This window comes from Hakea prostrata, chromosome 1, assembly GCF_041222555.1.
Source record: "Hakea prostrata isolate BN-2017 chromosome 1, UWA_Hpros_2, whole genome shotgun sequence".
Lineage (NCBI taxonomy): Eukaryota > Viridiplantae > Streptophyta > Magnoliopsida > Proteales > Proteaceae > Hakea > Hakea prostrata.
The window spans coordinates 64,089,067-64,113,250 of record NC_142600.1 but is presented as its reverse complement, the minus strand read 5'-3'; the positions used below and the strand labels follow the sequence as shown (position 1 = coordinate 64,113,250).

The window sequence follows — 24,184 nt, the reverse complement described above, 5'->3', positions numbered from 1 at the left end:
ATAGAGAGGTAGCCCTACACTATAAATGTAATAGGGTAAGGTGTTTTGAAGGAAGGAAGAATTTTATCCCCAAACTCCTAGCCTCTATATTCTCTCCATTTCTTCTTCTTCCCCATTTCCCAATATTCTGAATTCTACTCCCAACCCTTTTGAAATGCCTCTGCTCTAGGTTCCCAAAATGTGGGTTCACAACAATGGTTCGACCTACCGGATCCAAATGGACTGTGAATTGCAACTGTGCCAAATGGAGGAAAGTGTGAAGCTACTAAGCATCACTTTTGCAAATCAGGGGAAGGAACTCTCCAAATTGCAGGCATCAGTGATGCCACAAATGGCTACCAATGAAATGCGTGATCTTTTATCATCAGTGGGAAAGCGGCTCAATCAGATCATTGCCTGAATGGTTACCACCCCCTTATCTGATCAATGCCCACAATCAAAGCCACAAGCACCTGGGGCGATCAATGGCGAGGAGTCGTTGGAGGTGACAAGAGAGGTGGAATTTTTGGCTAGTTCCCAAACTATTCCACCAGTTTCTGATGAGTTATCATTGGAGATGACAAGAGAGGAAGAGCCTAAGGCCAAAACCCAACTGGTTCCACCAATTTTGAGTGGCGACTACAATGGATTAAATAGAGTCACAGTGGTGACCGAAGAGGAAGGGGGGAAAGCCAAATCAAAGCCTCCTTGGAAGTTTTGCTTCAAGGGACGCAGACAATCTCCACACCAACTTCGCGAGGTGCTGGAACTGTGACCTTACCAATCTAAGTGAGAACCTCTTTGAGAAGGGAATGCTACTAGGGCATCTGAATTAAGGATTTATCAAGAGAAATTTATGCACTTGATTTTGCTCTGGCGCTCGTTGTTAGAGACTCGATGGAAGGAACAAGAGGGGTTACAAATGGCAGAGGTCAAGGCAGTTTACATAGGTAATGGTTGGCACGATGCGTGCTCCGGCAAAGCCACCATGGCGGAGAATCACAGGGAGGAAGGATTACTTGGAGGCAATGAGGGAAGTGTTTATGCATGGACTTTGGTGCCGGGAAGCCCTTGACCAAGAAGAGAAACGAGTTCCAAATTCAGCTGCAGTATCAAGGGAGAAAAATAGGGTTGCCATTGTAAAGGTGTTTCTCATTTGGGACGAAGCAATCTATAAATAGGTCTAGGTTGGACCAATGGTTGAGAACCAGTTTTGGTTTGATTTGATGGAGCCAATGAGCTTGGATTGAATGATGTAGCTGGGCCAAGACATCAAATCAAAAAGTTGGGCCTCATGGACTTTGCCATTGGTTTATTTAAAAGGATATTACAAATGGGCCTTGAAGTGGGTCAATGCACCCAGCCCAACAAGTGGTCTAGGAAATATACAGTCAGCTTTGAAAACCTATGAGCCAATATTAAGGAATTATAATGAAGGGTATTATTGGAAGGGTACTATTCATTCCACTATCGTTGGAGTTGAGGTAATGTTTGCTACCATTCTTAACACCTTGAGTTCCTTTTTTATGTTAATGGACTTGGTTAGCTTTGAAGCTGCTGGTAGTGATGGAGGCATTACACAACTACCGAAGAGGACAATAGTCTTGGCATTTACTCGACTCTGGTGGGTTGTTTTCAACATTTAAGAAGTTCAGCCCTCCGAGATTAATTATGAGAGTGACGAGCTGTTCGGGAACGATTAGCGCTAGGTGGATGAGTATCACCATAAGAGTTGATGGAAGTGGTGCTTCAAGAGAAGAGGATTTGTTTTCAGACTTCATCCTTAGAGCTAAAGAACACTAATCCAACCTTGGAGTCATCAGGGAATAGGGTTGACTATTTCATGAGCTCATCTGTCAAAATTGCAATTGATGAAATTTTAGAAAATGGAAAAATCAATAGCATGATTTTGTTATCGAAGTTGCAAAGCAAGCTATGAAGGATTTGACTCTTAAAAGAATGAAAAAATAAGGAGGCACAAGAAGAATTATTGAACCTCATTGCTAATTGGTTGATTATTGCGGAGTTGGCCAGAAAGCATAACGCTCTATGTGCGAGCTCGATGGCTGTTATTAATCATATCAGGTCTTTATAAGGTGAGATCAATTTGAAGGGTGTTCAAAAACTGATGGATGATACAGACGTAACAAAGGCTTGCCAAGGTGAAATAACAGTGATATTGGGGGAAAACCTAGTGGCAGAAGATGAAGAAGGATTTCTGATTGCTTTACCTTTAGTGAAGAATGGTTGGGGTTGGTCCTTTCCTGCTTCTGTTCTCCTTATCTACTTTTTGGAATTGATGGTATTCCTGCTCTTATCCGTTACTTCAGCTTCTATTGAAGAAAAGAAAGATGATGAAATGCACTTTCCTATGAAAGATGGAGAGATCATAACCACACAATTATAGAGTGGTAGGGTTCATGGAAGCTTGTAAACTCCATGGGAATGCCCTTGTTTCTCTTTGCCTTATCCACTCCAATTCAATGGCGTACGCACTTCTTATTTGGCTACTATACTACATTAGCTACACAGTAATCGAAGGAATGTATTTGTCAAATACAATGGTAGGGGACCTATCTACAATGCTTGACGTTGGTGGGACAAACCACATAGAGTTTTTGAGGCTTCAAGTAATTACAGGAGCCGATTAGAAGTGTGCCCAACACATCAAATTATTTGAAGGGTGTGAAGGGCATATACAGAAGGAGAATGATTTAATTCAAATGATGGTATCAACGACACCCGCCTATTAGATTGGACGGAAAATTTTAATTTCAAAAGAAGGCAACAAGTGTGATTGGGCCACATGTAGTAATATGGCTTCCATTTATGTTGAGGCTGGCCCTTTTGATGAGGCTAAATTGGCTCTCACAAAGCTCAAAAAAAAAAAAAAAAAAAAAAAAAAAAAAAAAAGAAACCTCAGTGATCTCACAGGTTCACATTTTTTGAGTAGCTTATGTGCAGGTGTGCTTAGTTCGGTTGAGATCAAAAGGATACGGGTTTGTCTCAAATTAGCTTTTCCAAACATTGGTAACATAGTGTATCCAATCATGCTTCAGTTCCTTTATAGACGGGATGTTTTTGATAGCCTTACAGAACACTTTGAGGAATGGGTGACTAGTTGCCCAATCTATCACTTGATGTTAGCAAATGTTATGGTCAATGTCTACCTTAGAGGAGATAAGGTCACGGATCAAGGTGCCATTGATAAAGGTTCAGTCCTTGACTCTATGACAACGTTATTCTTCATGGACCTTCTTGCAAGTTAGTTGGATGGTGTTGGCCTTGGAGAATATGGAAGCTACTGCTCCTAAAGTGAAGAAGAATGAATGGCAACCAAGACACGAAGGGGTGAGGCAATTTTTGGAATGTTTTGAGACACTATTGCATCTGAACCTTGAGGACAAGGTTCTCTTAAGGCGTTGGCATTGTTATGATCCTAGTTAAGGGAAGGGCCTATAATGGGGTGGAATGTCATGATGAGAGCTAGTCATATTAGGACTTGTTAAGGGTAGAAAGGTTATGCAAATAAAAAGGTAGCCCTACACTATAAATGTATTAGGGTAAGGTGTTTTGAAGGAAGGAAGAATTTTATCCCCAAACTCCTAGCCTCCCTATTCTCTGCGTTTCTTCTTCTTCCCCATTTCCCAATATTCTGAATTCTACTCCCAACCCTTCTGAAATTCCTTTGCTCTAGGTTCCCAAAATGTGGGTTCAATGTCACGGTACTAGGTATGGCTATGATTAATAAGGCAGTGGTCTATAGGGTATGTAAATGACAATGGGTAATTGTAAGAAAATGTAAGGTTAGTATGGTCAGTGATTTTGGGTTAGTATGGTTACTAATCCTAGACTATAAATGTAAGAGGGCAAGACAGTTGCATCAACGAAGAATACTTTTCTAATTCCTAATTCTCTCTCTTCTTTGTCTTTGTGCTCGTCTTCTTTCCCATCCCCTATTCTTCTAATCTGCTGTTCTCTCCTCCTGGATTTCTTCTATTCTCTAATCTCTTTACACACAATCGTATCATTGGTTCGACTTGCCAGATCTGACATGGTGGAAGCAACAACCGAGTGACCATCCTTGCTTCGCCAGTGGCAATCCGAGTTGTTGGATCACCATGGCTAGATGTTTCTTCAACTATTACAACACCAACGAGGAGTTCTGTCTTTTGATTTCTCGGTTTCACATGGATGGTGAGGCTCTACGATGGTTTCGTGAGATGAATCACAGAACTCCATTCACAACTTGGGTGATTTTTACAGAGGCATTGGAAGCTTGATTTGGTAACTCAAAGTATGAGATGGAGCAATCTAAAGTAGAACCAGAGGTAGTACTAGTCTTGGTTGGGGAAAACACAGATTCGTTGGAAGAAGAGATTGTACAGTCAAATGCTCAAATCGATGAAGTTTCTCCAGTTTTGGATGTGAGCAACGGTGATTCAAGCGGTGTAGTCATGGTGGCTCAAATAGAACGATTAGAGGACAGATTGACACCACAATCAGGGGGCAGATGTAATGGTTGGAAATGTCTTGAGCTGAGTCGAGAAATACAATAAAATTCCCCTCAAAGGACGTCGAATATCCTTGTGCAAACATCACTGTGAAGAGATTGACATTAGAGAGTTGTGGGATGGTGTTGCAGGATCTTAAAGTGAACTCAAGCATTGTCAAAATATTTACTCCAAGGGGTGTTGATTTTGTGCCTACGATCGTCACTGGGAAGCGGTTGACGACAAGAAGCTTAAGATAACCAACCTGAGGGAATACACACTTTGGATAGGGAAGTCCTGATGGAGGGGGTATTTGTCGTGGGCATTTGGGGAAACATGAAATAAACAAAAAAATTGAAAATTTGGGAAAACTACAAAATTTACTAGAAAAAGTCCCAAGTTTCAACAAAATTTCTCAGATTTCCAAGTTTCCACGAAATTCCCAAGTTTCCAATGAAATCTGAGAATTTTTTCCCCCTCAAGAACCAGCTGGTCCAACTGGGTTGAACAAAGTTTCGACAGGTTTCGAGGTTTCGATAAGTTTTGACGAAATTCGACAGTTTCGATCTAAACTGAGGACTTTTTTTTGGTCCCCATGAGTTTCGTTTTGCATTTTCCAAAATGGGAAATTTTAGTGGAAGTTTCGCAAGTTTCGATGGAATTTTGTTCTATGCCGGAGACATCTGCAAACATTTACTTTTCGATGGCAACCTTTAGGTATCGGCAAATTCATTACCAATAGCGAGTTGCCACGAAGAACTTGAAGTCGGTTTGGGAACATGGGTGGATTTGATAGGGAATCTTGATGGTAGAAATGATGGGAAGAATGCAATATTTGCGTGGAAGGTTTTGAAGGTCATTGGGGATTTGGACGAACTAAAGAGACAGATTGAGGCTATTGCATTAAGTGTTGCGGAGGGTGTTAGATTTCAATCGTTCTTTCTATGGACAATTGCTATAGCTTGAATTTTGTCAGCTTCAATTATGTAGGTTTCTGTCACAGTGGCACATGCTTTTGGATTTTATGCGGCCATTTTAACTTGATTTGGGAAAGTCCTCATTTGGGGAAGGAAGGCAGAGGAAGTATTTGCAAGGGTAACCTCTCCTGAGCTCAAGAATGTCTCGACCGATTGCAGTTATTTTAATGCCCTAGGCAGCAACTATGCAGATGTTGAAGTTAAATTTCGGTTGTAGGCTTAGCCTATGGATAATGTTTCAAAGACTTTACCAACGTTCTTGAGAGTGACGAAAGTGATGGACCAGATAAATTTTATGGGTTTAAAGGAAGGGGAGGTTGTCAACATAGGTGAAGTAGTGTTTGTTGTCCATTTTAACATCTTGAGTTCTCATTTCATATCAAAGGATTTGGATAGCTTTGAGGATGATGGTCATGGTGAAGGCAACTAGCAATTGGTGAAGAATGTCCTCAAAATCTACTCCTGACATGGGTGAATTGTCTCCAAATTTCAAGAAATTAGATTATTCAAGAGAATGGAGGGTTTGTTCGAAATGCTCAGCGTTAAATGGGAGATATCACCAGTGACAGAAGAGTGAGAGTTGTTGGACCAATGGATTTGGAAGGCACCACTCAAGGGTTGTCACTGAGTGGTCTGGATGGCTTAGTGGTTCTCCTACAATTACTAGAGGCAGGTCAGAGGACTGATTGCAAGTGATCTTATATTGGAGGCCATTACCAGGGCTACAACGTTTCTGATGTTTCTCACTAGGGCTTGCATGCTCGTAGTTTTGAGGAGTTGTTTGCTTTATCCACCAATGAAGTTCAAAGACAGTTTATTCTACAATGCATTGGAGAGGTGTTGCCCTTTAACCTTGAGACAAGGTTCTCATAAGGGGTCGGCAATGTTACGGTACTGGGTATGGCTATGATTAATAAGGCAATGGTCTACAGGGTATGTACATGATAGGGGGTAATATTAAGAAAATGTAAGGTTAGTATGGTCAGTGATATGGGTAATTGTGAGGGCATGTTTGGGTTAGTATGGTTACTAATCCTAGACTATAAATGTAAGAGGGCAAGATAGTCGCATCAATGAAGAATACTTTTCTAATTCCTAACTCTCTCTCTTCTCTGTCTCTGTGCTCATTTTCTTTCCCATCCCCTATTCTTCTAATCTGCTGTTCTCTCCTCTTGGATTTCTTCTCTTCTCTAATCTCTTTACACAAGATTGTTGTGAACCCATTTTTTATGGTCTAGACTAGAAGAATTTTAGAGGAAGTTGAGAGTAGAAATAAGAAGATTGGGGATTGGGGAAGAAGAAGAAACACCGAGTAGAGAGACTTAGGAGTTTGGGAAATAATATTCTTCATTCCTTCAAAACACCTTACCCTATTACATTTATAGTGTAGGCCTACCTCTCTATTTGCATAATCTTTATATTCTTAATAAGTCCTAATATGACTAGCTCTCGTCATGACATTTCACTCCATTATTGGCCCTTCCCTTAAATAGGATCATAACAATGTTCCTCCTTTTCAGAGCTTCTCCCAAGGCTAGAGCACGTGCATACATTCTCCATGCAAAATGTTTTATCTTTGGTATTACTTGGCTTTTGAAGAAAATTTTCAATCTTTCAGGCCCATTAAACTCCAAGTGGGAATAAAAGTGGAGGAAGGGCAGCTTAGGTGGGCTTTGGGTGATGCATTGTAGATTACATAGTAGAGGACTTTCACTAGCCTAATAGAACACTTTGTGGATTAACCCGTGGGTTTATTTGGCACGACACGCCTGGAAAAAAAAAACATCTTGTTAATTGGAGTCGTATGTGCAGCCCTAAGGACGTTGGGGGTATGAAGATGAATGATGATTTTTTTATGATGGTTGTGTGGAACTTTTTGCAGCAAAATTCTTTTTGAACACTATTGGTTAATGCTAAGTATATGTTGTCACGTTAGAGGCCCCTTTTTTCTAGGGTAGTGCAGATTCTCCTATTTGGAAGAATATTTGTAGGGTTGCGCCAAAGGTTCTCTATATAATAGGGTCGTGATTGGCAGTGGCAAGAATGTTCCATTTTGGTCTAATGGTTGGATTGGTCAAGAAGGTATTTTACTTGATTTGACTGTTTAGCCAGTGCTGAATAGGTTTTTGGCAAATCTATATATTGATTTCATGGATGATTGGGGCCAGTGGCGTTGAGGGGAGGTGGATTCGTTTCTAGACTAGGAAGCGATTCAAATTTTGGAACGTTTTCAGCCTCCTAGTCCCAATTATGGTAGGGACGTGTTTGTTTGGTTGCCAGCGGTGGATGAGATGTTTTTTGTGAGGTCTGCTTATGGGGGGTTATGTGGTGAGTCGCTTAACCTGTTGCAAATGGCCTTCAGTGAATAGTATTGGAAGGCAATCTGGAATCTCAACACACCATTGCGCATGTGCAATTTCATTTGGTTGGTGAGTTTGGGTAGGATTCTGGCGATGGATAGAAAGTGGAGGATGGGGCTTGAAGACAATGAGGGGTACAAGTTATGCTTGGCCCCAAGGGAGGATATGCTCCATGCTATAAGAGAGTGTGAAGTTGCTAGATCCATATGGTTGAACATGGTTGCAAGGAGGTATCATGGGTGGTTTTTTGGTTGCACTCTGGAAATTTGTTGCTTGGGAACATCTATGGATCCATTACTAGGTGAACTATGGAGTTGCCTGAGCGGTTTGCATGTTCCATCTACTTTTTCTAGGGGTGGAGAAACCAGGAACTTCATGAGAAGGATTTCTACAAGGCCTTTCAATGGAAGACTATTGGTCATGGTTTTGTTATCACTGTGGTTGAAGCTTGGGATTCTTGCTGGTCTCAAATTATGGGTAGGAGGAGGAAGGACAAATCTGCTCAGTGGGAAAGTCCTAAAGAGGTTCCTTTCAAATGCAATGTAAATGGTTCATTTGGGGGTGGAAGAGGTGACCAAGTTGGGGTTGGGGGGAGGTCATCTATTATGGAAAAGGGGTGTTCATGGGTGGCTTCACAAAAAAAAATCCAAGCAAGTTAGTTGTAGAGGCTGAGATTTTGGCAATTTTAGATGGGGTGAGATTGGCCGAGAGCTTGGGTATTTGGCCAATTATGATGGAGTCGAATTTGGCCAAGGCAATTGGGTATATGGATCTGGGTTCATCGGTTCAAGGTCTTGCGGCAAGGATTGTCGACGAGACTTGCAGTTTAATGGGTAATGGTGGACATTATCGCTTTAGGCACATAATCCGTGGAGCAAATAAAGTGGTTGATTGGATGTCAAGGGTGAAGCTTATACTAGGGTTGATTCGATGTTCTTTTTGGATCCTCCTCTGGAACTAGAAGAGATCCTCCAAGCCGATATGGTGCCCGTTTCATCTTAATTAAAAAACCAAAAAAAGAAGAAGAAGGAAGAGCATATACTTTCCATCCATAGAAGTAGCCCAATACTCTTCACTATACCAACTAATACTGATATCTACCCTAAAATCCTAATACCATAATACCTTTTGATGTTTTAAGAAACCTATTTCTTATCTTTTTTCACATTCCTTGACACATCCATAAATTCATCAATGGACCCCAACCAAAAATTCCCTATTTTCAACCTAAATATCATAATCAATTTTTCAAGAAATCTTTATTTCCCCTTCTTATATTTATTTATTTATTTTTAAATCGAAGACCTTGATCACTAGCCTTTTATCCTAATAGGAATGAAGTATTCTAGGTATAATCCTTTGTAGGTAGTTTTTGTTTTTCTGTAGATAGGTTGACTCTTGTAAAATAAATTGATGTTCTTATAATCAAAGCAACGATTTTTAAAATGGTCATCCGAGTTTTGAAGGAATAGTGGTTTAACTTTAGGGATGAAATTTTGTTAGTTGATGTGTAAATATTTTTTGGGCTATTGGGCCGTGACATGTAATTTTTTTCAAGATTCAAAAACTATACTTTCTCTCATTCTTGTATTTATATAATCAGATTTAGAAAATTCTACATGTAAATCCGTCAATTGTGTGAGAAATATCCTCGCATCAATAAAGGTAGGTCAACGGCTCATAGTATGAGATTGAAAATATAAACTTCATAGTAAAGCCATGACTTATATTTAAGTAATATATAAAAATTATTCTGAAGATGTAATCAACAGTCAAGTAAATAAATAAATTTTAAAAAGAAAAATCTTCAATGAGAGAATAAATGATGTGGAATTCACCCACAAGTCAAAATGTTTAAAAGTCAACACCAAGTTGGGCATGATTAATCGTCACCCAACCATTGACGTGTAGAGATAATCACTTATTTCCTTTATTTGGTAGTACAACAAATGGTATCTTGCTAGCTAAGGCTCTTAATTTGGATGAAAGCATCATTCTATGTGATTGTTTAGTTGTTGTTTGTAGATAAAATAACAATTCATCATTGGTAAATTGGATAAAATAACATAGTATTAACGTTTGAAAGTATAGAATTTTTTCCAGTGCATTTCTGACAAGAAAATAAATCATCTAGTCAAATTTATCAACTAAGAATATAGTTGTGCCCTTTTTTATTTTCTTGCATCAGCCGTTTATAATGTCGAAAGTTTGACTGGTCATTTTATTGTAAATCCCTCAATTATGAGGTTAGATTTTTTTAATATTTTATTTGAATAAAATCAATTTTTCTTGAAAAAATATTTTTAATCATTAAAGGAGTATTTTTTATTTTTTATTTTTATTTATTTTATTTATTTAGGTTGAGCTTAGGTTCTATTTAGTTTTAAATTAATGGTTTGAATTCTATTTTGATTTGATTATATGGGAACATTGGACTAATCTTGGTCATGATTATGTAGTGTTTTAAGGTTTGACCGTTTGAGATTTTACTTTGGTCCAATCCTATCATTATATGGGTCAATTAGTGTACCATTGAAGGGTTGTTAAGTTGGTAATGACATACATTTAGTGAAGAGGTTACAACTTCGATTCTTCTGCGTGGTATATGTAATAATCCCAACCTCCAATTTAAAAGTTACTAGTTAAATGTGGTATGGTACTTTATATGTATCATTAATGTTTGCAATGTCATAAAACTTTTAGAGCGAATTACACGGTATCCACTATAAAGGGGGTAAAACTCTTGACCACCCGCTATTATCTCTTAACTTACATGGCATCCACACTCAAAATTATGAGTTACTCACAATTACATTTTCAGTTAAATGGACGTGTAGAATGACCAAAATACCCTTACTTATATTTAAAGCATTTAGCATCCAACCCTATGTAGATAAAGGGCCCATCTTCTTCCCATCATTCGTTGGAAAATACTCACCATCACTGGAAATCGCCCACCGCCGGGGACGACCAGATCCCCTCCCCGCTGGCTACCACAGCTTGGTTGTGAAGGGCCCCATCTTCTTCCCATCCTTCACCGGAAAATACTCACCACCACTGGAAATCACCCACTGCCAACGACGACACCTCCCCAACCCGCCGGCGACCATAGCATGCCTCTCTCTCTCTCTCTCTCTCTCTCTCTCTCTCTCTCTCTCTCTCTCTCACACACACACACACACACACACACACACACACACACACACACACACACACACACAGAAGAAGTAAGTCTTGAACTCTTAACAAAGAAGTGAACCCAATAGTATGGTTTCATTTGTTTTTGGCGATTCGTCGATTTCAGAGTCGAGGCGGAGAAACCTCTCCTAGGGTTTCATAGACCCTTATCACTTTCTCCCTCTCGTTGCATTCCAACCTCCCCTTCCTTCAACTAAAATTTGGGCTTTAGAGACGTTTGCAAATTTTTTTTAGTTGTTCCATGGTTCCCACTCAAAATGCCTGTCCAAGAGAAGGTTGAAGATGAAGAAGACAACATAAGTCTTAGTACTTATCGGAAGAAATATATTAATTGCAGCGCGGAATCTTGGCCTAAAGTTGCCAAAGTGAAGAAAGAAGAACCTAGTAAAGATGGTGATGTCTCTGATGTTAAGAGAAGTTCAAAGAAGAGAGGAAGAGAGGCGGGCTGTGGTCATCGGCAGGGAGGGGATCTGGTCGTCTCCGACTGTGGATTTCCGGTGGTGGTGAGTAATTTGCAGCAAAGGATAGGAAGAAGATGGGTGAAGGGATCTAAGGGTTGGGTGCTAAATGCTTTACATATAAATAAGAGTATTTTGGTCATTTTACATGTCCATTTAATTGAAAATGTAACTGTGGATAACTTTTAATTTTGAGTGTGGGTGCCATGTAATTTAAGAGGTAATAAATGGTGGTCAAACGTTTATCCCCTTTATAGTGGGTGCCGTTTAATTTATTCTAAAATTTATGGGAAAAAAACACTACCTAGGCATTGATTGGTTAGGCACAGCTATGAAATATCTAGAAAAGCAAAAAGTTTTTAATGACATTAAAAACTATATCCAAATAAATGTTTTATTTTTATATATATATTTTCATGGATCATGATACTACTAAAAAGGCTATGCAACAAATTGACATTCTCTTAAGCAATAAAAATAATAAGGATAAATATCACTTACCTCCCCCTCTTAGTTGATCAAATGACACTTAGACCCCTTTTAGTTGGATAGTATCACTTACCTCCCCTCTTACCTAAAAAAGTTATCAAATGCCTCTCTTTTGCCGGCTTTTTAAATTAAGTTCTAACTTTACCGTTAAATATTTTTCTAAACTTCCAAACTACTCTAAATTAAAAAGATATTTTAGTTTAAATTCCAAATTACCTTAAAGTAATATTATTATTAAAATCTCAAAATAACCTTAACTATCTTGGATGTTAAAATATTAAATTACCCTTAATTAATTATATTCTAAGACCCACAAATACCCCTATGTCTTTTAATTTAAATGTATTTTTTTAATTAGGAGAGAAAAAGGAAAAGGAAAAGAAAATAAGAAAGACATTTAAATTTTTTAGATTGATTTACTTTTATTTTTATTTTTATTTTTTTATTATTGGTAGAAACTATTTTTTTAATGAAAAAGAAACTTATAGATAAAGAACATAGGAGCATTTTGAAAATTTAATAACAAAATTAATTCAGGGTCTTAATTATTAAAATAATTGACAGTATTTTATGTTTTAATAATAATATTAATTGAGAGTATTTTAAAATTTTATTACTACAGTAATTAAAGGTAATTTAGAATGTAAATTAAAATATAGGGATAATTATTGTTGCCCCTGTAGTTTGATTTTAGGGATAATTACTGTTGCCCCCTTATACTTTAATTTTATTACTACTTTATCCCCTCTACTTTTTAAAATTGCTAATCCAACCTTTAATTTTGTCTAAAATTACTAATGTCCCCTTCCGTTAAGCTTAGTTAGTTTACTGATGATGTGGCATCTATATATTTTTTCAAAAACCCAAAAATAACCTTACAATTATCTCTTTACTTATTTACTCTTTTGCAAGTTATAATACTATTCTTAATTAACTATGGAGAAAAATTAACTTTAAATTAATTTTTCTTTTCTAAAAAGAAACTACCGAATAAAGAAAAGACTTGATTTTTCTTGTCTATAATGCCCCCTTCCGTTAAGCTTAGTTAGTTTACTGATGATGTGGCATCTATATATTTTTTCAAAAACCCAAAAATAACCCTATAATTATCTCTTTACTTATTTACTCTTTTGCAAGTTATAATACTATCCTTAATTAACTATGGAGAAAAATTAACTTTAAATTAATTTTTCTTTTCTAAAAAGAAACTACCGAATAAAGAAAAGACTTGATTTTTCTTGTCTAAAAAGAATTCGCCTAATAAAGGAAATATGTGATTAAATAAAATTTAAAATAGAAACTAAAATATTAGGAAATATCAAATGTAATTCAAAGTTGAAAATTGAAAATCTCCTAATATATGCTAACCATTGTACAAAGTGTGTGGTCCCATCAAAGCCAAAATTTATTGTAAAATATAAGATTTTAAGGATATAATTGACATTCAATATAGTTTCTAAAAATGAGGGTAATGTCATATTTTTTAACTTCTTAATTTTAATAAAGGGCAAAATAAACATTACATATTTGATGTTAACAACCACTTAACACCGTTAGAAATGAGGGGGGCGATAGTAATTTCATAAAAAAAGAGGTTTGATTAGTAATAAAACCAAAGTACAAGGGGGCAATAGTAATTATTTTATTACTAATAAAACCCTGTTCTTTATGAAATTACTACTGCCCCCCTTCCTTATAACGGTGTTAAGTAGCCGTTAAGTTTGAATATGTAATGTCTAATTTGTCTTTCATTAAAATTAAGAAATCAAAAGACAATACTACCCCATTTATAAAAGCTAGATTAAATGTCAAATTTACCCTAGACTTCATTTATTTTGAATTAATGAAATGGGCAAAATCCAAATCCGATTTGGTTTCCCACATTCACTAAACTTCATTTATTTTGAATTAAATAAATGGACAAAATCCAAATCCGATTTGGTTTCTTGCTTTCACTAAGCTTCATTTATTTTGAAAATATTTTAGGTGATATTCAGTTTCCAATTTGAGTTGAATTCGATTTTCTTTCCTCTTCAGTTTCTATTTGAGTTGTATTCAATCATTCTTTCTTTATTTTGTGGTTTTTTTTTAGAATAAAATGGATTATAGTTATTTTTTTGTCTACGGTTAATTAAGGGTACTACTGTAACTTGACAAAATGATAAATAAGTAAAGAGATAAGTACAAGGGTATTTTGGGGTTTTTGATAAAATATAAAGATGCCACATCATTAGTAAACTATCGGAACTTAACAGTAGGGGGGCAATAGTAATGATAGACAAAGTTGAAGGTTAGATCAATAATTTTGCAAAGTACATGGGATACAGTAGTAATAAAATCAAAGTAAAGGGGGCCAATAGTAATTATCCCATATATATTCAATTGAAGGTAATTTGGGATTTTAAAAAAATTTAAAAGATAAAAATATAATTTAAAGGGAAATGTTAATAGAAGAGAGTGTTTAAGTAGGAAAACAAGTGATATTATCCAACTGAGAGGGGTCCAAGTGTCATTTAGTCAACTAAGAGAGGAGGTAAGTGATATTTACCCAAATAATAATAAAACTAAGAGACGGAATGATATTTATCCAAAAAAAAAATAATAATAATAATCACGGTAATGTATTAGGTAATGTATTATACCAAGAATATGTTCCGACAAAAAGGGGATACAAAGAATATGCCTTCGACCTGAAATGATTGAGGGGCATAGACTCCTTCTCGTACACCTATTTCTCTAATCTAACGGTTATAACAACCAAATAACAACAAAGCTTCACAATGAATCATTCCCTTTTTCTCTTGTTTTCACTTTTCATGTTGATTTGTTGTAGGAAATTGTTCTTCTTTCCCTCCACGGCTCCACGGTTGTCTGACATTTAAATTCGGTTAACCTGTGACCATTTCTTTTCTTTCTGTCTTTCTTTGCTCTCACGTTATCTCTCTCCCCCTCAAGAATTCAGAAACGAGAACTGTTCACATAAAGAAACGAATGTCCAAAAAATATATACGGTCTCTCTGAAAACCCAATCCTTTTCTTCTGTTCTTCTATTTAATCTCTATATAATTTCTGATACAGACAGGTTTGAATTGTCAACACTTTTTGTTTTCCCATGAATCGCGTTTTCGTAGTTTTTCTCTTGTTGGGTCTCTCTTCAATTGTTTCTGCAGAGGAGAAGTCTGATTCCCACCTCCTTCCGAGACCATTAATCCTCGAATACCCTGAAACCCATGAAGAAACCCATTTGAAAGGATTGGATGGTGATGAACTGCAGTTACAGTGTACAAGCTGGAGGTTTGCAGTTGAGGCTAATAACCTAAACCCATGGAAGACCATCCCTCTCGAATGCTCTGGCTATGTGAATGATTACATGACAAGCAAAGGTTACAGCTTCGATCTTGAGAGGGTCTCCAAGGAGGCGGGTGATTACTCCAGGAGCCTTCAGCTAGCTGGAGATGGAATGGATGCCTGGATTTTCGATATAGATGAGACGCTGCTTTCAAATCTTCCGTATTATTTCGACCATGGATTTGGGTGAGTTTTTCTTCATTTTTCAACTTATTAGATCTGATGTTGTTTTCTATGAATTTTGTTTGATTAAGGTGATGGGTTTTGCGATAAATTGATTTTTTCCCCTTTTTAATTTTTGTTTGGATGGAAATGTAGCTTGGAAGTTTTCGATTCGCGAGAGTTTGATAAATGGGTACAAAATGCTGCTGCTCCTGCCATAAATCCGAGTTTGAATTTGTATGAAGAAGTTCTGGGTTTGGGATACAAGGTCTTCTTGTTGACTGGTAGGGCTGAACACCAGAGGACAGTTACTGTGGAGAATTTAAAGAATGCAGGGTTTCGCAATTGGGACAAGCTAATCTTGAGGTATGGATACTTCTTGCCTCCTGGAATTTGCCCCCTTTTAGTAGAATACTCTTGTTGAAAGTTAGAACAAGTGGAAAATTTTGTTGTTGCTTAGATGATTTAGCCATGGAGCTGGAATTTAATACTTAAAATATACTTTCATTGAGTTATTTTTATTCTTCTTAAATCTATCAAGTACATAAAATGAGATTCTGCTGCACATAGTACTGATAGCCAAGTAATATCTATCTCTTAGTAGTTGAATGAGGATTTCTACCACTGGTTAATCGAAGATGTGAGTTTCCTCGCATTAGTTTGGGAACTCATAGTGATTATGAGTGGGAGTCTTTTCCAGTTTTGGTTCTTTTGGTATTGTTAAGCACAAAAGGTTTTAATACCATACTAGTGAACTAGATTGGTTTACACTTGTGCTGGTTGTATGCCAAGAACCTCATTTTGGATCTCAAGTGACAGTCTAGGCTAGTTATTTATCTCTTGTTGCTTTCCAAGAATTTCTCAGTTTCTTAGTACCTAGCATAGGGTTTTGTCTTGGTGAAATGGAAGCTGAATCTGAATTGGCTACTGCAAATGTTACATGATTTAATTGATCTGCCTGATGAAATCCAGGATATTAATTTACTAGCATCATTGTCATATGGGAATCATTTTGACTTTAAATCTTATAAAATACTTGAGATTATGACATATGATGATCATCATCAAAGGTTCAAAGGTTTTGGCTTTTGATTCTTCTATGTCACTCAAGACTGATTATCTCAATAATTTTAGAAACTGGTAGTACTTCTTTTCCTTCAACACAAGACAGCAATCAAAATGAAGAGGGTCATAGTTTGTGTACAGAGCATGTAAAATGGTGTTCCTATGAATTATTGATTCTTCTAGAGGCTTGTTGCACAAAGCCTTTTAAATTCTAGTTGCAAGTCTATTTGCATCTTATATGCAGGGCTTAATTGCTGACAGGATGTTAGCTCCTGACTTCTCAGTTCGAACTCCTCAGAAATGAGAGTTTACAGTCTTGAAGTTGCAGGTAGTTCTGTTGGCAAAGTTTCTTTCTAGTCTCGTAGGATCAGCCTGATATGTATTCCTGCTTCACCTCAGCACTCACTATATGCACTTACTTCAGTGCACAGGTTTCCCAATCAATAAATTTCCCCGGAGAGAAAACAAAAATATGAATCTAGTCTTACGATGCGCCTAGGGCTATTGCTTGTTAGAAATTTTGTAATGAAACTTAACTGTATAGTTCTTCTACCGAAGAAGAAAAAAGAAACTATTGCAAGTTCATATTTTGCCGCGGTTATATCATCAAACATATGTACAGTATATGTTCCATCTGAAATTGATGTTTTAGGAAATGCTATTGTCATTAGCATGCTTCTTTGGTTCATAAATTTGATCCAAACTCTTGATACTGTTGATAATTTTGTTAAATTCTCAAGGCATTTAAGACCCAAAATTGGTGTTCTATGCTAATATTCAGGACTTCTGATTGTTGATTTACATTTCCTAAATGTGCAGAGCCTTGGAGGACCATGGAAAAACTGCAACTCTTTACAAGTCAGAGAGAAGGAGTGAAATGGTGAAACAAGGATATAGGATTCTGGGGAACTCTGGAGATCAATGGAGTGATTTACTTGGTGAATTCATGTCGAATCGTTCCTTCAAGCTTCCAAATCCTATGTACTATATACCCTGACAGGGATACTTCAGTGTAAGCAACTGGTGTAGAACTTCCCAGACAAATTCTTTTTGAAGTCTGCTATGTCAAGTGTAAATCCAATAACACCAAGAAGTCATTGTGTATGAAGGAATTCTTATGTGAATAATTGTCACTCTCCATATGGGGAGCAAACTTGCCAGCATGTTAGGAGTCTATAATGTATTCAACTATCAAGACCAAGTTAAAGCCACACCAGTGTAAAAGAGTTTCAAATCATAGTAGTTAATGCTAAGTTGGCTCTAATTGAAGTAATAAACCAATGGATTTGATACCCTAGTTCTCGAAGAACTAGAGCATCAAGAACATACTTTTTCCAATCCCTGTTTCTATAGAGAGGCTGTTTTCAAGCCTTGAACCATGTTCTAACACACACACCTGACCAATGCACCATGGACAACCTTCAGGTCATTTTAAGTGATCATTAGTATTAGTGCAAGAAAAAGGTCATAAATTAAAAGATTCCCTTCCTTTGTACTGTGATTGGTTAGTTTTATGATATAACAAATTACTCTTATTAATGACATGTAAATAGCCCAAGCAGAAAAGATACTTGCACATTTTTACATTTTGAACACATGTGCATGAAGTACTATTGAGTCAAAGCTTAGGAAAATTTATCGTTTTGTAAAATTAATTTAAAATTTGAAAGAATGCAAAGAAAAACTCTAATTTTGATAAGTAGGTTGCTTACCTTGATGGGTAAGTCTTATGTATTTATAAATAAACATAGTTGTTGTACAAAATTCGTTTACAATATTCAAATTTGAATTAAAAATAAAAAACTTGAATTCAAATTTAAAAACTTGAATTCAAAACTTGAATTCAAAAATCAAATTCAAACTATAATAGATACGTTATGGTCTTTCATCCCCTCTCAAACTTTGCATTGGCAAGTGCAAGAGTTTGTCTCTATGCATGAAGAAAACTTGTGATGTTAAGCCCTTAGTAAACACATCTACAATTTGATCATCTGACCGAACAAAGTGCACTTTTATGGTGTTGTTTTGAACCACTCTCGGACAAAATGATAGTCCACTTTTATATGTTTTGTGCGAGTATGTAGCACTGGATTTGCAACCATTTGTGTTGTAGACACATTATCACAATAAATGTCCATTCTTCTTGGAAGTTGCACTTGCAAATCACGTAGAACATAAGAAAGCCATAGTAACTCGAATCTGTGATGGCAAGGGATTTGTACTCAGCTTCTGTACTTGATCTAGATACTGTAGGTTGTTTCTTGGAAGACCATGATAATAAATTATCCCCAAGAAAAGTGCAAAACCCACTAGTTGATCGATGTGTATCTGGACATCCTGCCCAATCTGCATCAGTATAAGTAGCTATGAAAGAAAGTTGGGTTGGTTTCAAGAGAACACCAGCACCAATAGTATGCTTGACATAACATAAAATACGTTTTGCTGCTTGTAGATGATCTTCTGTGGGAGATTGCATGAACTGACACACTTGATTGACTGCATAGGAGATATCTGGTCTAGTGATCATCAGATATTGTAAGGCTCCAACTAATTGTCTGTATGGTGTTGGATCAGGTAGGGGATAACCTGTTGTTGATGATAACTTTGTTCCAATTGCAATTGGGGTTGTGCATGACTTTGAAGTTTCTATTCCTATAGACTTTAATAAATCGATGGAGTATTTACTTTGAGTGAGTAAAAGACCATATGAACTTCGATTAGCCTCAATTCCCAAGAAGTAATGCAAGTGTCCCAAATCTGTCATTGCAAATTCTTTGCTCAGGCTTTGAATAACCTCTTGAATTGCGAAGCACATTGGCTCTCTGTCAATATTATATCATCTACATATAACAACAATACTTGTCATTGTACCTTGGGTGTTGCGTGTAAACATGGAAGAATCTCACACGCTTTGCTTGAAACCTTCTCCTTGTAGGTATGTTTTGAATCTGTGAAACCAAGCTCGTGGAGCTTGCTTGAGACCATAAATTGCTTTTTATAGATGACAAACATGTGTTGGTTTAGATGTGGAAACAAACCCCTGTGGTTGTTCCATGTAAACATCTTCTGCTAAGTTGCCATTCAAGAAGGCATTTTTCACATCAAGTTGATGTATTGGCCATGACTTTGATAGTGCAACGGTTAATACTGTCCGAATGATGGCTGGTTTTACAATTGGACTAAATGTTTTATGAAAGTCCACTCCTGCTTGCTGGTTGAACCCCTTGGCAACTAATCGTGCCTTGTATCTCTCAATGGAACCATCACTTTTTGTCTTGATCCTGTACACCCATTTACAACCTACAATATTCATACCTTTAGAGTAAGGCACCAAGTTCCAAGTCTGATTGTCTATCAAGGCTTTGTATTCTTTTCGCATTGCATCAATGCCACCCTCACACTGTCTCTTTCTTCTCATATTCTTGGCCTTCAAACAGCGAAAGATGTATGGGATTCTCTTGCACAACAGTCCATTGCTCGAAGGACTTATCTTTGCAGTGAATTGCAGATGATCAATAAAAGGACGAGCACAATTACAGACTATCTTTACAAAATTAAGTCCATCGCTGATTCCTTAGCGGCAATCAATGACAAGGTAAATGATTATGACTTGGTAGCATATACATTAAAAATGGTCTTGGTTCGGATTATCTCACTTTCATCATGCAAAATATGGAAGGAAAAAAAAATCCTCTGCTGTGCACATCTCTCTGTTGTGCACAGTAGTGCATTTTTGTACCAAATTATTGGCTGAGATTAAAAGCTTAATTTTAAAATTTAAAAATCCTCAATAGTTTTGTATTTACTTTGTTTTTTCAACCAATCATTTGGTATATATGTGCATTACTGTGCATAATAGAAACTTGTGCATAGTAGAGGCTGTTTTCCCGCAAAAGATTGGTCTGCAAAGAGATGCAGGGGAGGCGATTCTTTCCCTATTAAGTATGTACTCTTATTTTAATTATTAATTTATTATTCTCGTCAAAAAAGAAAAAAGAAAAGAAGAAAAAGAAAAAAAAAAAAAAAAAAAAAAAAAAAAGAAAAGAAAAAAAAAAGAAAAAAAGAAAAAAAGAAAAAAAGAAAAAAAGAAAAAAAAAATATTAATCACCCGCTGAGAGACCTGAGTTGCTGATTGTCGCTTTTGACGAAATATTCTATTGTTCATTTCTTCCCAAATACAGTGTAAACACCAAAGTATTACTTGAAAAAAAAAATCTGATAAATAATACTATTATTAGAAGTACGTATTTTCAAAAATGGCAAATTTTTCGTTGAACGAAATGATCATGTTTTCTCACTTTCTGTCTATAAAGACTACTACACACAAATCTATTAAAATAAAAAAATTAATTTTCTTATAAGGTTAAAATTGTCCATTTACTTTTATTTGTGACAAACTTTATTTTATTTTCTTTTGGGTAATTTTCATCTGGACCCCTGAGGTTTGAACTATGTCACTTTTAGTCCAAAAAAACTAAGAGTTTGCATCTACTTCCCTCGTACTATAAAAAAAGTCAATTAAAGGACAAATTATCACTTTTGTGACCAATTTGCCCTTTTTTTTACCATGAAATTAGTGAATCCCCTTTTAGTCCATAAATTACATAAGAGGCCTAGAGTTCAAATAAATTTAAGAATATGACTAAAATACCCTTATATGTTAAAATGACTCAAGTACCCATTAGGTTAAATCCTATTTGCAAAGTAGAATCTTAAAGAGATGGATGAAGAAATTCCCCCTTCACCCATCTTCTTCATAGACGACTAAATTTCTGGAAACCCAAGCGTAATCTGTCTTCTGAGAATCTGAGAGACGCCAAGCGTCGTATTGATCCCACCATTGCTCTATTGTTGTAGAGACACAAGCAGGGTATGGGTCTTTTCATTTGTAGGCATCAACATTGAAATCTGTATAGGTGGAAACGAATGGAGCCAATGTCCAATTCATCTTCTCAAGTCCACCGCTGGTTGCCCAATCGTCGGCGTTCCAGATACTGGAGAAGATGTAAATGGGTTTCTCATTTGGGAAGAAATTGTTCGATGCATTATCTGAATTATTGTAAACCCTAATCGGCACAGCATCAACTAAGAACCTGGTGGGTTGGAAACCATAAAATCTCAGATCAATTAAACGAATAAAGTTTCTATTTTGGGAGGTTCAAGGAGTAGAAACTTACAAAATTTGGTGAGAGTTCCAATCGTCGGCGTTCCAAATACTGGAGAAGATGTAAATGGGTTTCTCATTTGGGAAGAAATTGTTCGATGCATTATCTGAATTATTGTAAACCCTAATCGGCACAGCATCAACTAAGAACCTGGTGGGTTGGAAACCATAAAATCTCAGATCAATTAATACAATAAAGTTTCTATTTTGGGAGGTTCAAGGAGTAGAAACTTACAAAATTTGGTGAGAGTTCCAGAGGATGGAATAAGAATGGAAGTCCTCAGTTAGAACAAACCAAAGCATATGTCTCATTTCACTTTCCCAACTCCATCTTTGTACACATTTGTCTGTATCAAGTAAAATTCCCCTGTTCTATTCCTAAGAACTCAAATCTAGCTCATCTCTTGTTGGCCCAACTCCCAAATCTGAGCACAACTGCAATTCCATTTTTTCAATTACTTATTCATTCATGAATAAGGAAACTTAATCAGTGTAGATTTTACTGTAACTCAAATAATAGGCTGTGATGACACCGGCAGAATCGCCTCCAACAAGCTTGAGCTTCATACTGAACCACCCAAATCTGTATCTTTCTTTTGTTTGAAACCCAGAACCTGTTTTCTCACAGGCAAAAACCCAAACAATGTATATCAATAAACAGAACACATATTATTTCCCATTTTCTCTGACCATTCATTGGATTAATAGAGCAATGGTGGGATCAATACGATGCTCGACATCTATCACATTCTCAGAAGAGAGATTACACTTGGGTCTGCAAAAATCTAGTCATCTACGAAGAAAATGGAATCTCTTTATCCATCTCTTTAAGATTCTACTTTGTAAATAGAATTTAACCTAAAAGGTACTTGAGTCATTTTAACATATAAGGGTATTTTAGTCATATTCTTAAATATATTTGAACTCTAGGCCTTTTATGTAGTTAATGGACTAAAAGGTGATTCACTAATTTCATGGTAAAAAAAAGGGTAAATTGGTCACAAAAGTGATAATTTGTCCTTTAATTGACTTTTTTTTTATAGTACAGGGGAGGTAGATGCAAACTCTTAGATTTTTTGGACTAAAAGTGACATAGACCAAACCTCAGGGGGTCCAGATGAAAATTATCCTTTTTTTTTGGTTTGCCAACTCCGGTTTATAAACCGGTGGTTCGACCCGCGTCGCACACCTGGGTGTGGTGGGTGAGTCTCCCAGCAGTGTTTTTTTGTATCCACAAGGATTGGATTCCAGAACCTTGCTTAAGGTAACCAAGCTGCTTACCACTTGGACAAACCTTTAATTAGACAAAAATGATTATATTTTTATTTTATTTACAGTGGTTGCCCACAAAGCTATTATACACAAAGAATTTAACTTTCTTACAAGGTCAAATTTAGTCCATTCAATTTTATTTATATTTAATTATTATACTAACCATTAATTTGAAGTAAAAAAATATTAATTATCATAGATAATTATCTCGTTCCTTTGATTCTCTCGCTCAAACCATGATTGCCCATTGAAGCCCTAAATGTCTTTATTATCTCCCTGAAAGAGACAAAATCTCCAAAACAATGAACCGTTATTTATAAAGAAAAATTGAAAGAGGAAAAAAAAAAAAAAAAAACCCTAAGTTCCTTTATTCGGAAAGCCAACCCTTGAATCATTCTCTTAGAAATCTAACAGGTCTGTTCTTTTTAAAATATCAAACATAGATAATTATCAAATCCAAACCTTTGAATCATTCTCCTAGAAATCTAACTAGACCTTTTCTTTTGGTTACGTAAAACCTATCCGTTCTTTTTAAAATATCAAACATAAATAATGATGTCCATCCTTGGTTCTCTCCTTCATATCGTTTTTTATGCAAATAAACTAGGAATGCCTGTGAACCCTTTTTTTTGGAAGCGTAACTACTAACAGTTATTTGCAGCTAGCCACTGACGTGGATTGACAATCTCCTCATTTTTGGTTCATGTTTCTTCTTTAATTGTTGAGTTTAGATATGTTCTCTTTCACCTTTTTAGTGGGTCAGAGAATTCTAAATTAATTTTTCTAGTTGTTCACCAGGGTTTGGTGGAGTTTGTTCCCACCTTTCATTGTTGATACATCAATCTGCTACTCTAGGCTATTCAAGCCTTCTTACTTTCAGTAATGAAAGGTGTTGCGTCTAGAACTTCTTCGAGGGCCGGATATTGAGATGACCACCTTAAGAGCTCTCCAGCCAAGTTGGAATAATTGGGATGCCTGCACACAAAAAGAAAGCAAGGACGTTCCGGCCTAGTTTTGGCCGGGGAACCGCCTCCGACGCTCAAGTCAGCCTAGGCAACAATAAGAGTTCTTGAGAGAGTTCTCAAGAACGTAATGAGTAATTACTCAGATGAAAGTTCTCGTACCTTTCTCCATGTAGGAGGTGGGTTTATATAGAGGTTACCTGGAGGCGGCGATTCCTTAAGCTTTGGATCCATAGTTGAGGAGTGAGTAGAGTAGT

The 24,184-nt window shown here is 36.5% G+C and overlaps 1 protein-coding gene and 1 pseudogene across 1 annotated transcript; one reads left to right on the top strand and one right to left on the bottom strand.

Annotated features, from left to right (window-relative positions):
• Positions 1-14,782: 14,782 nt before the first annotated feature.
• LOC149029388 (acid phosphatase 1-like) lies at positions 14,783-17,828 on the top strand. The gene is made up of 3 exons (XM_089150703.1): positions 14,783-15,488; positions 15,621-15,830; positions 17,349-17,828. The coding sequence occupies exons 1-3, from the start codon at positions 15,067-15,069 to the stop codon at positions 17,524-17,526; spliced, it is 810 nt and encodes a 269-aa protein (XP_089006829.1). The 5' UTR covers positions 14,783-15,066; the 3' UTR covers positions 17,527-17,828.
• Positions 17,829-21,270: 3,442 nt separating this feature from the next.
• On the bottom strand, positions 21,271-22,433 carry LOC149029387 (putative xyloglucan endotransglucosylase/hydrolase protein 8; annotated as a pseudogene).
• Between the last annotated feature and the right edge of the window lie 1,751 nt (positions 22,434-24,184).